Source organism: Narcine bancroftii, chromosome 6, assembly GCF_036971445.1.
Source record: "Narcine bancroftii isolate sNarBan1 chromosome 6, sNarBan1.hap1, whole genome shotgun sequence".
In the NCBI taxonomy this organism is placed as follows: domain Eukaryota; kingdom Metazoa; phylum Chordata; class Chondrichthyes; order Torpediniformes; family Narcinidae; genus Narcine; species Narcine bancroftii.
In genome coordinates, this window is record NC_091474.1 from 189,737,541 (window position 1) to 189,754,520 (window position 16,980).

The following is a 16,980-nucleotide window of genomic DNA, read 5'->3' on the forward strand; positions in this document are numbered from 1 at the left end:
ATAACTTTTCTGAACTTACACACACATGCACTTAGAATTAGAAATGGATTAAGTTAGGTTAAGTTAATAGTAATAAGTTAAAGTTTAATCCTGTTTTCATGTTTAAAGATAATTAAAAGTAACATGTCTAAGTAACCATTTGTCTTGGTGACTAACTATTGCTGCTGGGTTTTGGGGTTCTCTGGGCTCATAACAGTACGCACAGGCTTTTAGCTTGATGGTTTCCTTTTTTTCTTTAGTTATCCAAGTGTGGCTGTCCCCACCCTTATTATTCTTGCTTTTTAACTGGAATATACAAAAAAAGGCAATAATTGGAGTTAACTTCATTTTAATGAAGAAAATTGACAATTATATTCATGAATTGTACAAATAACAATCTTCTGCAATCAAGTTTTATACATACATTTAAAAGGACACATTTAACACTGTGACAAACAAGTTTCACAGGAAAGCAGCAATCTTTTTGCATTTACTGATATGCCCATACAATTTTTTTGATCTGCAAAATAATATTAAAAATTTTAAATTGCAAATTATAGCATTGGTTACCATTTTTAAATTAATGCAGCAATTTCAATTCTAGGATTACTTCATGTATAAAATAGTTCAAGCACAAGACAAAATGTTTGTTCTTCAAGAATAAAGATCTGACATGGCAAATAGACAATTATCTCAGATGCTCATGAGTGCATGACCTCGAGAAGGGGTTCCCAAACTTTTTCTTTTTACTCACATACCACCTTAAGTAATTCCCATGCCATAGGTGCTGTGATTAATAAGGGATAACTTAAGGTGGTATGTGAGCAGAGACAAAAGGTTGAGAACCACTGCTCTAGACAATTGGTACTGAAATATTTTGCTTGAGAAAAATTGTCACTGGAGTTATGAAAATGCACATAAGTCAATTAAAACAGTGGTTTTCAACCTTTTTCTTTCCACTCACATATCACCTTGAGTAATTCCTTACTAATTGCAGAGCACCTATGGCTCAAGGAAAACAAAGTGGTATGTGAGTGGAAAATAAACTTTTGGGAAACCCTGCTCCAGAGGACACTGCAATCTCTCTCTCTCTCTCTCTCTTCCTCCTCCTCTGCAACCCCCCCTCCCCCCCCTCCACCATAGTAACATTAAGAACTGCATTGAAAGATTTAGATACAGTAAAGCTGGCTTAAAGAGTAGGGTCAGTACCTGATCTGGTTAGAACCCCAAATTGAAAATTATGGCAGTGGACCTCAAAGAGCCTGCAATGAACTAGTCCAAAGCTCACCAGTGATACCATAAGTGTACTAATTTTTCCTCCTAACCTAGACAATGACCATTACCCAAAGCAGTGGAAGATTCATGTTTTGACAGCACTCCTGGATCACAAAATAACCACACCAGATACATTAGATGTCAGTGTACTTGCAGTTATGAAAATAATCCATCACTTAAATCCTGATGTACATTGTAATATTGTGATCAAAGCAGTACCAAATTCTACTGCATAGGCAGCCAATGTTTCTCCTCCTCAAATGACATTCTCAAACCATGTAAGAAAAAAATTGCTTTTTGAAAGGAAGGCATTTAACCTCCTAAACGTTAATCTATTCAATTTTCATGAACTGGAATTTATGGAGTCTTTGTTTTCAGTCAACAATTCTTCCCTTTCAGAGTTTTCCACACCAGGCTTCAGGTAACACAAAAGCCTTGCTAGCATTGGCTGATGAAACCCATTGTAGAGGGCTGCACCTACCAGTAAGATTAGGAAGCCAAGGATTTGGAGACCATGGAATTGTTCCCAACCCACTGCAAGACTCACTATCCAAATGATTATCGTCCTTAGACTGTCCAGTACCATTCGTGTGGTTGCACTTATTTCCTTTGTAACACTAATACCAGCAAAGTTGAAGAATGCAATGCTCAAAATATTCCCCAAAAGGGCCAGAAAGATTAATGGTTTCATCCCAATTTGGCAGAAAGCATCAAGTGCATCTTCAAGAACACCTCGGGGGTTGCCACCAAATTCTCCCACTGGGATATAGTACATTGGAATCAATAGTAGAGTTAGGATGACAAATCCAAAAATACCTTAAAAGACAAAAAGTTTTAAGAGTTAAAAGAATTTTAAAAATGCACTACAAACAAGTTCAAGTTTGTCACATACCATATGCAGCAAATGTGATTTGGATCAGGCAACATGGGAAGCAAATGGTATGGATTTTCCTCACTGGGTTTGTACATTAGAAATGACTAATTAAGCAACATTTGTTCAAATTTTACTCCTAATGAGCTCACACTCAAGCACCAGTTAATATCAATGCAATTTGCAGCACATTGCAGTGCCAAAATAAACATCCCTTAAAAATTCCAGCATTGGGGGAAATATTAAAACTTCAGGTTTGGTAAAAATGTTGTATCCCATCAATTACAAATATTAGTAAAAACAAATTCAAAGTCATGTCCTTTTGTCATGTGCACAAGAGTTTTCCTTAAATGCTGAAAGATCAGGAAATGTTAATACTCAGAAGGAACCCAATTGCCATTGAGCACTGATCCCTGAAATTCAATTAGGAAATCCTCTCCATCACTTTAGTCTTCAATCCAAATCAATTTAGCCTTGAGGAAGTTTTTTTTGTCAATTTTGGGGGAAAGAATAAATGAGTATCCAACAACTTTGGCTAATGAAACAAAATTGCTAAAAATCAATATTCTCATCTATAGAAAACCCTCAAAGATCCTGCAGCTTTAGTAAACCAATTGCGAGGGAGGGAGGGTTTAAAAGTGCTAGTGGGGCTCAGTGCTATCATGGAGCAATCTAAGCACGATTCATTAATAAGAACAAATAAAAATGAAACGGGCACAAAGAGAGTAGCCATTGTTGGAGCAGACCATGAGAATGGTGAGTTAGAGGCTTTGGCAAGCAGAGGCTCAGGATGTGCTAAAAGTCAGCAAGATCTTTTTATAGCAACCCAGAACCAGTAGTGGAGATGGTAGCTAGGGCAGTGGTAGTCTCCTATTGCAACGTGTGGGAAATTGCAAGTGTCCCTGATGAATAGGCCGGAGAGAAGTGTATCCAGTTGCAGCTCCTTACAGATAGTGTTGTGGAAGTGGAGCTGGATCACTTGGCAGGCAGAGGGGGTGAAAGACAAAAGCTACAAGGAAACAGTCACAGGCAAAGGGCAAGGGACTGGTAACTTGGTGAACGTTAGAAGAGGAAAGGTGACTAGGTAGTCAGTGCAGAGCACCCCGTAGCTATTCTCCTCAACAAAAGTATATTGTCTTGGATGCTGTTGAGATGGGTTGATATACCAGGGACAAGTTGTAGTGATCAGAAGGAAAGGGGGAGAAAGTGCAGAGCTAGAGTGATTGGGAACCTATTGTTAGGGAAATCAGATAGGAGACTCCAGATAGTATGTTGCCTCCCATGGTCAGGGACATTTCAGATCAAGTCCACAACATTTTCAAGCAGGAAAGTGAGCAGCCAGATGTGATTGTCTATGTCAGTACATGAACAGAAGGGGGACTAATATCTTAGCAGGCAGGTTTACTGGTGCCATTGGGGAGGGTTTAAACTAGTTTGGCAAGGGGATAGAAACCAGAATGAGAGACCGTGAACAGGGAAGATACACTAGTAGATCCACTGTGCAATGAGATTGTGATGAAGGATAGGCAGTTGATAGGCAAAAATTGCAAGTGCAAGATAAAGAATTTAACTTGGGAGACCTTGGAAACTAAATGGAAAAGGGTGATGAATGCAGCACTAAAGGTCTTATTTAAATCCCTGTGGTACAATAAATAAGGTGGATTATTTAAAAGCACAACTGAAAGTTGGCAGGTATGACATTGTGGCCACCATTGAGTTATGGCTGAAAGTCTACAAATGGAAAATAAATACCCATGGACACAGTGTATTGGAAGGACAGGAAAGTTGGCAGATGGAATGGTTCTGCTGGTTAAATTTTTAATTAAATCTTTGGAGAGAGAAGACACTGGATCAGAATATACAGATTTTTTTTTTCTTTCTGAGCATAGATATTCATAAAAGTCCTATATTCTGAAAAGAAATTGAAGCGAATCATAACACATCTTCCTGCAAGGTTTAAGATTACATTTTATATTTTAATTATAAGTTTATTATCTATCAAGATAGCTACACCTCTTGCTTTTGAATTAATGAAGAAGCTACAATGTATCCTCAATCCCTTTTCAATTTCTGGTGTTTTATTTTCAATTAAACGAGTTTCCTGTGGGGGTGGGGGGGGGGAACCGCTACATCTACTTTCATTTTCTTAATATGCATTAAGGCCCCTTTTCTCTTCACTGAGTTGTTAAGCCTGTTAATATTAAAGCATAAAATATTCAATTCATTAATGTATCCTTTAATGTATTTAATGTATTAATATCCATTTATCCATTAATGTATTTTTCATCCTCCATAAAGAAACATCTCCCCTTTACCTCTCTCCTCAGCTCCTTGGCACTCCAACTCTAGTCTAAGACTTGTAACAAGGCATTTACATTGAACCAATCCAGGTAACAAGAAAAATAAAAAAAATCAAAACCTCAACTAATGTTAAAATCCCCCCCCCTCCCCACGAGTAGTGGGCAAAGCCACAAACACACATGTTTCGGTAGATCTCAGTCCATTATCCTCAGGCTCCTCCAAATGGTCATTATTACTTCCATTCATATCTAACAGGCAGAGTAAAATTATTCAGCTTAAGTCAACTAAGTCCAGGAAGATTTCAAACTCCTGCTTGTTGTTCCGTTCTTTGTTCAGCCTCCTTGTGGAATAATTGGCAGAGAATCTGCATTCTCTTCTCTTGGGACCAGTTAAAAAAAAAAATTCGGCCCTCCTTGATTAAGTCCCTTGAGTTGTAAGATGACGTAGAATAAAGCTGTAACCTATCTTCCAAGGAGTATTTTTCACCAGATTAAATTCTTTCCTCTTTTTCAACAGTTCAAAACTGATGTTAGGATTTTACTTCCATTATATTCCAGTGGTCCTCTTCTCTGTTAGGATTTTACTTCCATTATATCCCAGTGGTCCTCTTCTCTGTTAGGATTTTACTTCCATTATATCCCAGTGGTCCTCTTCTCTGTTAGGATTTTACTTCCATTATATCCCAGTGGTCCTCTTCTCTGTTAGGATTTTACTTCCATTATATCCCAGTGGTCCTCTTCTCTGTTAGGATTTTACTTCCATTATATCCCAGTGGTCCTCTTCTCTGTTAGGATTTTACTTCCATTATATCCCAGTGGTCCTCTTCTCTGTTAGGATTTTACTTCCATTATATTCCAGTGGTCCTCTTCTCTGTTAGGATTTTACTTCCATTATATTCCAGTGGTCCTCTTCTCTGTTAGGATTTTACTTCCATTATATTCCAGTGGTCCTCTTCTCTGTTAGGATTTTACTTCCATTATATTCCAGTGGTCCTCTTCTCTGTTAGGATTTTACTTCCATTATATTCCAGTGGTCCTCTTCTCTGTTAGGCTTGCTTTGCTGAAAGTTCTAACACCTTCTGACAAACTTGATAGTGAAGAAACTTTTATTAATATGGGTCATGGCCTTTGATCAAATGGAAGCCGAGGTCTTAAAGCTCTGTGCGCCCTTTCTATTTCACTACCTTCTTGAAATTGATCTTGTCCAACAGTTTCTGGGATCCAACATTAGGAAAAAAGGTCATATCATCTCCATCACCTTCCTTAAGGCCAACAATTTTAATATTGATCTTTCTACTAAAATTCTCTAATAAATCCACTTTCTCATATAATCATTTATTTTCAATTGCAAGTGCATCAGTGGTGTTTTCCATTCTATCTTGCATTATTTCTACACCAAATTCCACATTTTTAATCTTCTGTATCTTCAAATCTTTTTGCATTCTATTTACAAAATATTCTTTCGTTTTCTCCTGATTTAAAAAAAAATCCAATCTAATTTGTTTATGCTCTGTCATTATGAGAGATGTCATAGGACTTGCTCTTTGAGTTTCAATTCTGCTCTGAACTTTAATACCTCCTCCAGCAACAGCTGTATCTTGATTTTCCATCATCTTCTTTCCTGTAGAATCTGTTCTTGTCCCTTTTCATTGCCACTGCGTTGAAATCCAGCAAGAAATTTACCTTCAGAAGGCAGCAATTGAAACAGACTGCCTTCCTTAGCAATGTCTTCGATCTGCGCATGTGCAGCTTTTCTCGCAGGCGCAGTTGTGCATTTCTCCATAGTTGTTACAGTAATGGCGCTGCAGTTTGCTGCATGGCCACCTTTGGAGCCCTCGTCAATCAGATAAAAGCCCCAAGATCCATTTGCAAGGTAGGCTTTCCTTCTTGATCTTGTAGTTTTTTTTTCTGTAGCATTTCTGATGTTCCAGCAAAATTCTTTTCCTTCTTAGGAAACATTAATATTTGTTCTCTGCCAGTTCTTGTACACTTTTTTTTTTAATATTTTAATTTCTGTCTTTTCCCCCCCCCCCCCACTTTTTTGAAAAAATTTCAGGAAAGCCAGATTCCCACATCCTGAATATGTCATCATGTGATGTCCCCCCTCAATATACAGAATCCTTATGGTTAGAATGAAGCGGACAAAAAGAATCTGATGGGAGTGAAAAACAGACCTCCAAACAGTCGCTTGGATGTGGGATGCAAACTACAGAGGGAGATAGAGAAGGAATGCAAAAAGGGCAATGCTACATTAGTCATATGGGATTTAAATCTGCAGGTTGATTGGGAAAAGCCAGGTTGGTAGTGGATCTCAAGAGAAGGAATTTATTGAATGCCTTCAGGATGGCTTCGAAGAACAGTAATTCTGGATTGGGTATTGTGTAAAGATTTAGAGTTAATAAGGGAGCTGAAGGTTAGGGAACCCTTGGAAGGCAGTGATATAATTTGATTATATTATCATATTCACCCTTGCAATTTGAAAGGGAGACAGTAATAAATCAGATGTGCCAGTATACCAGAGGAATAAAGTATATGAGAAAAGAACTGGCAAGTTGATTGGAAAGGCACACTAGCAGGGAGGATGGCAGAGTAGCAATGGCTTGTCTGCAAGAAATCAGGAAGGACAGGTATATTCCAAAAAAATAAATATCTGAATGAAAAAAATGACAACTGTGGCTGACAAGATGTCAAAGCAAAACCAAAACCCTAACCCTAATTAATTTAAAAAATATAAAACATAAACTTGGTCACAATTTCTTTTGTTCATCAATATTTTATCTGTACATTAGTAACATTACAAAAAGACAGGAGAATTTTTAAAGCTTAGAGGCAAAAAAAAAGTCAATAGAATGGAAAAATGAACTATGAAATGAAGCTAGAAAAATATTAAAAAGGATGCTGAAAACACAAACATATTAACAGCAAAAAAAAAAGGTGAAAGTAGATATAGGACTGAGAGAAACTAATGGAAGACAAGGAGATGGCAAAGGATCTGAATGATTATTTTGTATCAGTTTTCACTGTGGAAGACATCAACAGACTACCAGACTTTCAAGATTGTCAAGGAAGAAAGAAGAGTGTAAGTGGGTGCCTAGGAAGATGAATGGTCTAAGGGTAGATGTCTCCCGGACTAGATGGAATGCACCGTCAGGTTCTGAAAGAAATAGGTATAGGAGATTCCAGGAATCAATAGGTTCCAAAGGATTAAAAAAATCATTCTATTTTAAAAAGAGAAGCAGCAGAAAGGAAATTTATAGACCAATTAGAATAGACTAACATTGATAGTTGGGAAGTTGGAGTCAATGGACAAGGATAAATTGGCAAGATTGCCTATAGTCAGCAGGGTTTCTTCAAGGGAAAACCTTGCCTGATAAACTACTAATTTTTTTTTTGTTGCAGAAATCACAACAGGGCTGGACAAAAGCGATGCAATGGATGTGGTAATTTGGATTTGCAAAAGGCCTTTGATGAGGTGCTGCACATATGGGTGTTTAACAATATGAAAGCCCAAGGAATTACAGAAAAGATGTAGAAAGTGAGAGAGTGGTACAGATTTGGACTCTTATTGTCCTGGCATCAGAGAAGATTCACCAGACTGATTCCTGGAATGAAGGGATCAGCACATGAGGAACGTTTGATGGCTAATGGACTGTACTCTTTAGAGTTCAGAAGAGGGGGACCTCAGAAACATTTAGAATGCTGAAAGGCCTGGACAGTGTACATATGGCAACGTTGTTAATGTCAGAGGACTCTGGGACAAGAGTGCACAACTTTAGGATTGAAGAGTGTCAATTTAAAACAGATGATGCGGAATTTCTTCAACCAGAGAATAGTGAACCTCTAAAATTTGCTAGCAGGGATGGCTGTGGAGGCCAAGGGTGTATTTAAGGCAGCAACCAAAAGGTATCTGAATAGTCTGGGTATCAAAGGTTACAATGAGAAGGCAGGGGAGTGGGGTTGAGTGAGAGAATGGATTAGCTTACAATGGAATGGCAGAGTGGACTCGATGGACTGAATGGCCTAGTTCTTCTGTATCATATGGTCTTAAATCATCATGACTAATAAAACCATAAAAGCAAGTGAGGGAGGGCGTGGCAAGATGGCGTAAGGATCAGACGTGCCTTCCAGTCCTCTCCTGACTCTATCTTATTGTTTTGTCTAGAAATGCCCGTTAAAATTCTTTAAAAGTTTAGATAATTTCAGTGCTGTTAATTTAACTTATGATGGTACAATTGGTGAAAAAGAGCAAAAAAAAAAAAAAAAATGACAACAGATCATCAAAAAACTACATTTTCCAAAAGTTCAAGTTTTGGAGCCTACCTGCAGGAAAGACACCAGGACTCAGCGTGAAATGGATCCCAGGAGAGAGGTACAGTGTTCGGATGTAGAGCTCTATGTTATATCGGTAGAGCCCCCTAAAGAGGGCACCAAACAGCCTTTAGAACAAAGAGTTACTCAAAGGCATTTGTCAACTGTAGAGGTGGCGCTGCAAACTGCACCTCTTGAGATAGAAGAACCTATACAACTTGATGTACTGGGAGAACTTAATACATTATGGACTGGGGAAAACCCCAGCCAGTGTCCTCCAGTCACTGCTGGAGAGGCTGTGGCTGGGGTTTCCACACGCAGTCATACTACAAAGAAGGCAACCAGAATGAAGGAAGGAACAGAAGATCCTTTGGTTATGCAGAAGAAGCAGGAATCTGTTGAGCCAAAATTTCTTCCAATTGAAAAGATTTTTGTGAATCTTGAATCTAAATTATCTTATACAATGCAGGGATTATCCAAGATTATGACTGAACTTGGTACTAGGTTTAATACTTTGGTGAAAATACATTCTCAACAGATGGCTGAGTTTGGAGCTTTTAAGCTTGAAGTGAGAGATAAATTTAATTCGTGTGAAGAAGATATAGACGAAATACGGGATCAAGTTTTTGATGTGACCAAAATGGTCGAAGACTTACAAACTCAAAATAAAAATTTGGTGAAAAAGATTGATTATTTGGAAAACCAATCCAGAAGGAACAATATAAAGATTATTGGTTTGCCGGAAGGTATGGAGGGACCAGACCCAAGAAAATTTTTTACTGAATGGATTCCGCAGGTGCTGGGTCAAGAACATTTCCCGGAAGGTATAATACTGGAACGTGCTCACAGAGCCTTGCGTAGAAGACCTATTTCAGGTCAAAGTCCAAGACCTGTTTTGGTTCGTTGCTTGAATTATTACGACAGAGAAATAAATTTACGAGTGGCTATTAGAAATGCACAACAGAGAAAATCACCCTTGATGATTCAAAATAATCGAGTTTTCTTCTATGCGGATTTGAGTCAAGAAGTTATGTTCCAACGACGGGAATTCAATTCTGCTAAAGAGTTGTTGTGGAAGAAAGGTTACAAGGCAACCTTTAGATATCCAGCTGTTTTGAAGGTTTTTCAAGATGGTTACCAACCAAAGTTCTTTGATTCTCCAAAGGAAGCTATAGCATTTGCTCAAGAGCTGCCAATTACTCAGTTTCAACACAGACATAGTCCGCCGCGATCTCTAAGGAGACAAGAGATGGAAGAAAAGAGCCGTGCTCCAAGAAGGAATAGTTGTAATGGTGACTCGGCAGTTGGAGCTGATTAAAAGAAGAGTTGTCCTTTTTTTTTTTCTAATTTTTTTTTAAAAAAAAAAGGGATATTAAATAATGATGATGTTAGTTTAAGATGAAGTGAGAGTTGGGGGAGAGAACTGGATAGGCACTATTTCCTGAAAGTCATCTGCTACGTGTGAGTTATCTCACACCCATTTTTTTTGGGGAGTTACTGCATTGCGCGGTTTAGATGGGAGGGGGTATTTTTAACCTCCTACCCGTTTTTTTTCCTTTTTTTTGTATTATTAGATTAAAGATTGAGGGTTTTTTTTTGTTTAAATATAAAAAAATCATAAGTATTTGATTGTTTAAAAAACTAAAAATTGATGTGGTTTTTTTTGTAAAGTTTATTCAGTAGATAAGGAATATCTGAAATTTAAATGTGAGTGGGATGGATAAGTTTTTTTAAATTTTTTCTTTAACTTTAAGGTGAAAGGAGTGGTAATTCTGGTGTATATTATTTTGCTATTTTAGTTATAGAACAAAGGGAATAATGGTGAAAGTTATAAATTGAATTGTACAATTCTTAATGAGGCTTGAATTTTGTTTGTGGTTTATGCTCCATTTGTTGAAGATATAGATTTTGTTCTAGATGTGTTTTTATTATTTGGATATCTGAATTTTAACGTAATGATTGGGGATATTTAAATGTGGTATTGGAGCTTTTATTGGATAACTATTCAAGAGTAAAAGGGAAAAATGGTGGAAGAGTACTAAAATTGAATTGTACAATGCTTAATGAGGTTTGAATTTTGTTTTAAGATGGTGGTTTATGTGACTAATATGATAAATGTGAAGTTAGTTGATATTTGGTGAAGGTTTATCTCTATAGAGAAAGTTTTTTTTCATCTTTTTTTCATGCTACAATTTTTTTTAAAGAATTGATTATTGTTTAAGAATTTTTGATAGATAATGTTACTAACTTTACTAATTTTTTATATTAATTTTGAGTTAAATATATGTTTAATCTTAACTCCATTTGTTAAATATATGCATTTAAGTTTGATTTAAATATGTTTTTTAAGTCTGATATCTTAGTATTAATTACTTTTCTTTTTGTTAGTATTTTAATTGGTTATGTTTTTTGTAAGTGTTTTTTTTTCCTCACATATATTATTAACTTTATTAATTCTTCACTCTTTATTTTGGGGGGGAAAGGGGGGGTTGCACTAATTTGAGTTGGGTTATTAATGTGTAATAATTATTGGGGAGGGTATAGTTTAGATTACTGATACTGTATTGTAATATTATTATTTTATTCTTAATTTTTTTTAATGTAATCCTGTGTTATTCATGTTATAAAATCTTAAATAAAGTTTAAAAAAAAAAGCAAATGAAAGAATAGTAATATTTAAAAGGCAAACATCCTCATTTTAACTTTAACAGTTAAAGACAATGAAATCTTAAAAGCACAAAAATAACTCAAAACATACCTTCTGTGCCTACAGCTCGAAGTGGGTGTACATCATGTTTATAAACAAATTTTTCCTCTAACACCATCTGAATAGCAACAATTATTTGTGCCATGACAATAAGAAGGTCTCCTATAAAATAAAACACCAAAATAAATTGAATGATGTGACCTTTTTAGTTTTAAAATTGCTTTCTGGTGGACTTTAATGTAGTTTATACAATTTTAAGCACAAATAGTTGAAGCAGAAACCCATGGCATGAAAAGCTATTTGTGGGAAAGGACACATCAGTGCAGATCTACAGGTAGGAAGGCCACTTGAAGTTTCACTGAACCAGGCTGAGCCAATGTACATATCTGGGAATGGGTAGAGTGCTCGTATTGGCATCATTTAAACTTGTAGGCAATGCCAAAATTGTGACTGGTTGATGGTTCTGAAGCAAGCTACAAAGATAGACAGGTATTCAGCCCAAAGTGAATTAATACAATGAGGCCTTAAAATATAAATAGGATGAAGGACCTGTACATGATCACAGATTAACAAGGACAGATTTAAAAAGTTAATGCATGGGAGATTATCTTATTAGCTGTTGTCATTGTAGAATTTAAAGGATTATGTGGGCCACAGTAAAATACCACAAAGAATTTGATGGCATCAAGAGAGTATTCAGGTTGTGCAGCTAGCAGAGCTGCTGCTTCAGCTGCTGAGACATGGATTAACTCATCTTCTGCCATGCCTGCATATTCTCCATGAACATGTGGGTACCCTCTGGGCATTTCACTTTCCTCCTATATTCCAAAGAGGAGAGCAGGTATTAAATTAGAGATGATAGTGAATGAGGAAGTTAATGGCAACATGGAAAGAATTTAAAAAAAGGATTAGTGCAAATGGGTGCTGGTTAGTTGACATAGGCTCCTGGGGCATAGGACACATTTGCCCCAGTTGCCCGATTGACTTGCAAAAATTCAATGATGGAAAGTTTCAAGGCATTAGCTTAAGATGTTATGGGGAACCATCAAATAATGATAGTGTCTGGAAAGAGGCAGGGACAGTCAGATTTTGAAACTGCTGATTAATAAGCGAACAAATTCTTCCTTCAAATTTTATTAATGACCAAGCGAATAGAAATTCAACTGACCAAAAGCTGATCACCAAGAAAGCATTTGTTTGATAGAAAAACACTCAGTGTTAGAAGCATCTCAAGCTCTTACCTGTTATAATCTGAGATAATCGGTGCCCTTGGTCACTCTTTCCACTGACAAAATCTGCCAAACCCACAACAATAAGTCCACAGATGGTGAGACAGATTCCTACCCATTGGCTGGGTTTTAATTGGCGACCCAAGAAGGTAACAGAGAGCACCCCAGTAAATATAATTACAGCCCCTCGAAGCATCTGGAAACTAGATGCACTCGTCAAATTCAAAGCTGGGGAGAGATGTAGAAAAATACAACTGGTCTCAGTGAATTCAAAACTCAAAGATCAACATGTAGAGAGATCACAAGTTATTCGAATATAATTAAAAGCAACGTGGTCAAAATGTAATGCATTTCACAAAACCCAAAATAGAGTGCAGTTCTGGAAATGGTTAAATACCAGACTGGTAACCCAGGACCCAACCACCAGAAACTTGTACAAATCACACCACAACTTGAAAGACAAATTTTAGTAACCAGTAATCTGGAATTGTCAGTAATTATGATAAAAGAAACTGAATTTCTATAAAAGTCCCTCTAATCCACTAATTCCTCAAAAAGACAGAAATCTGCCATTTTCAGTTTGTGCCATTACACCTCATGGCTAACTTTCTAGCACCATCTAAAGCCTAGCTTCGTGGAATAAAAGCAAGGCACTCAGAACTGCAATTAACTAGGTTGCTCTTAATGGAATTTTGTGCTATGTGAAGATTTGAAGATTGCCTTTTACAATTTATCTGATTGTTGGCACTAGTCTGCAATGAACATCTAATACAATGCTACTGGTGATACCAAAAACCATCATGGACATTCCAAATGGGAGATCCATTGTATTAGAGGGTTTATATTTTTCTCCTTCAGTGGACTCACCAATGTACATAATACTAGTAGCCAGCATATCACACAGAGCAGGCGGCAGGAAAATGAAAGAATTGAACTTCCTGCTTGAAGTCATTTGTGGTTCTGGTCTTTGTCGATCACAACATAAAATTATGTAGAAAACAACCAAACAGGAGGTTTCGCCAAAAAACATTCCTACTGCCTGGAAAAGAATAAGGATTAAGATTTCATATTATTTTAAAGGTCAGACATTTGCTTTAAAGCAATATTTAAATTCAGAACCTCTTAATTAATGCTTGTTATTATAATTTTTTTTTTTTTTTTTTTTTTTTTTACATCAGTCGTATTTGACTCCTGATAAGTTGAAAAAATATGGTTTTAGCTCTTCGGATTTGTGTTTTCAATGTGGAGAACAGGCAGGTACTTTCTTACATTCAGTATGGACATGTGCAAAAGTTAAACCTATTTGGGAAAAAATTATTAAGTTTTTGGAAGATTTATTTAAGATGCATTTGCAACTTGATTCGCTAGTGTTTAATGGGTTATACTAATACATAAACGACAGATTTGCGATTGGATACATTTCAAATTGCATTTATACGTCTAGGGCTGGCAGTAGCTAGAAAATGTAAAGCCGTTATATGAAAGAATGATGTTGAATTGAATATACAAAGATGGCATAACGAACTACAATCGTGTCTTTATTTAGAGAAGATAACTTACAATTTACAAAATAATTTTGTTTCTGTTAAAATGTAGACTTTATATTTGAAATGTATAGGTTTGGATAGAAGGTCAATGTTTTTTTTGGTGATGTAAAGGGTTGGCACACCAAGCAGCAACTGTTAATTACCCAACATGTGATTATTCTTGCTCTGACGGTGGGGTGGAGGAGTGTAGGGATTTAGTTTTTTTTGTTTGTTTTATATAAAATTTTATATAAAATTTATATAAAATTTTCAAAAAGATTAGCTTGTCATACGCACTTATTCTAACTGCAGCCAAGTCAAATAAACTATAGTAAGCAAAGACAGAAAAAGACAAAATGATATTCATAAAAATTAGTAAAAATAAGGTTTCAATAGTGTAATATCAAACATCAATTATGCATAGCTATTTTTGTCAGATGAAGCAATTGAGAGGCAGAATTTGTGCAATTCAACTATTTTTTAAAACACCAAAGCAAGCAATAGGTTAAACTCCAAGTATTATGATTTGGGGTTGTACTTCCTGCCAGAGGTATTGCTTGATGGGTGGTAGCCAACATTTGAAGCTTTGAAACCACCGAGCATTGATTGGAAATTGAAATGAACTAAGTATAAGCATCAACAGAAGGTAAAAAATTTAATGGCAGTGGTGAATGGCGATAGTATTTAGTTTAATGGATGGATTCTAGCAGTTAAATCAATTAGATGACTGGATAACATTAAAATTTATCCATGTGCCAGACACACTAACACGATTTGGGAAACAGCACATTCAAATTCAGAAAACAAAGTGATGATCACTTTAATGGGATTATACCATAGGCCTCCATTAGTCGGCAGTAATTAAGAGGATCAAATCAGTAGGAAAATCACAGTGAATTTAACTTCCCTAATATTGACTGCACTTGCTTGAGTGGATAAGAAGGTGAAGAAGGCACATGCCCAGGAAAGTTTTCTGAAACAATATGCATATGGCATTACTAAAGAGGCTGCATTCAACCTTCTGATAGGAAATAAAGTTGGGCAAATGGTTGATGTGTCAGTGGCAGAGCACTTGGAGACCAGTGACCATTATTCCATTGGTATCAAGATGGTTATGGAAAAAGATAAGTGACACTTCTCAAGTTTGAAAATACTCATTTCCTTGAGCAAAAGAAGCTAAGAGGTATTTATCGATAGGTTAGATGGTCAGAAGCTGTTTCCTCTAGTAGGGTGTCTAAAACTAGAGGGTATAGGTCCATGGCAAGGTGGTCATTTGAAAGGGAATCCGTGGGGTAAATTTTTCACAAATTAGTGGTACATATGGAATGAGCTGTTAAGAGGTTGGATAGACAAACAGAAGCATTCAAGAGGTATCTGGTCAAGTACTCTAGTGAGCAAGGCATCTTTAGAGGGATTAGCAGAGACGGGCATGATTTTTGGTATAGACAGCAAGCTAAAAGGTCTGTTTCTAGGCTGTACAATTTTTAAAAAATTTAAATTGAAGACACTTCAAAATATCCTACCCAATCTCTTCAGTTTTTGATACTGTTTCAATCAAATGTGTCTTTTTAAAAAAACTATATTCACTTTAATCTTTTTTTTTTATTAAATGTGCCAGTATTATTTTTCCTTTTCACCAGATTTTTAATCCCAATATTAATACTTTCAAAATTTAACAATTCACTAATTGAATTGAAAAACAAAAGAGAAAAACACTAAAGAATGAAAAAAGAAAGCCCCCTACTTATGTTTTTTTTAATTTAGGAAGCAACATTTTCCTTTCCTCTCCTCTCCTCCCTCCCCCCCCCCCCCCCCCCCCCCCCCCGACCCCATGTTACAGGCAGCCACAAATGCACACATGAATTGGCAGCTATCAGCTCCTCCCTCCCTGCTCTCCATAATAGATGTTACAATTTTATTAACTTAAACAGATTACTCCTTATCTGTTTCATATACTATAATTCACTATTTCCTTCAGATTGCATTTTGCCGCTCAGCAATGATCTCTTCTTCATGGCAAATACCTGCAGAGTCAACATACTGCTTTACTTTTCTTGGTTGAACAAAAAAAGTTTTGATCTTCTGGAACAAGATCTTCAGGGTCACTGGCTATCTCAAAACAAAGGCATAGCTTCTCCTCCTCCCCACCCCTCCCACCCCACCCCCCACAACAGAAATGTTTAAATTGGATTAAATTATTTTCTTCAACAATTGAAAATTTACATCTGGATAAAAGAAAATCTTATTTCCATTATATTCTAAAGGACTTTGTCTTTCCTTTGCTGGTCTTGCTGCCCATTCTAAAATCTTTCTTACTTGATATTGCAGGAATTTAACCAGTATTGCATGTGGCTTTTGATCTGGTTGTGGTCAAAGTTTTAAAGCTCAATGTGCTCTATCTCAATATTTCCCTGAAATTCATTAACTCCAAAACTTTCCAGAGTCCAGCATTGTCAAAATAGTCTAATATCATCTCCCTCATCCCCTTCTTCAAGTCCAACAATTTTTATACTGCATCTTCAACTAAAATTTTCCAAAGCATCCACTTTTTGGGCCTATTAATCTTGAACAGTTGTAAATTTAGTTAGCATATTTCCCCAATTGTTCTTTAATTGATTCAATTTCAAATTCTGTCCTTTTATTCTTTCTCGAAATCTTTTTTGCACATTTACCACCACTACTTCTACATGTTTAGTTCTAGCTTCTGATTTCAATACCACAGCTCCAATTTGCTTCATTTCTTTCATTAAAGCCTTCATTAATCTATGAAATTGATATATATCTA

General features: G+C 36.3%; 1 protein-coding gene across 1 annotated transcript in view; it reads right to left on the minus strand.

Annotated features, from left to right (window-relative positions):
- Positions 1–311: 311 nt before the first annotated feature.
- Positions 312–16,980, minus strand: part of slc35f6 (solute carrier family 35 member F6) — a 30,368-nt gene continuing 13,699 nt past the window's right edge. The window contains exons 3-6 of the mRNA XM_069887049.1: positions 13,537–13,708; positions 12,682–12,897; positions 11,492–11,602; positions 312–2,070 (exon numbers count right to left, since the gene is read on the minus strand). Of these exons, the coding sequence (XP_069743150.1) occupies positions 1,598–2,070; positions 11,492–11,602; positions 12,682–12,897; positions 13,537–13,708 (972 nt within the window). The 3' untranslated portion in view covers positions 312–1,597. The remainder of the gene's footprint in view (positions 2,071–11,491; positions 11,603–12,681; positions 12,898–13,536; positions 13,709–16,980) is intronic.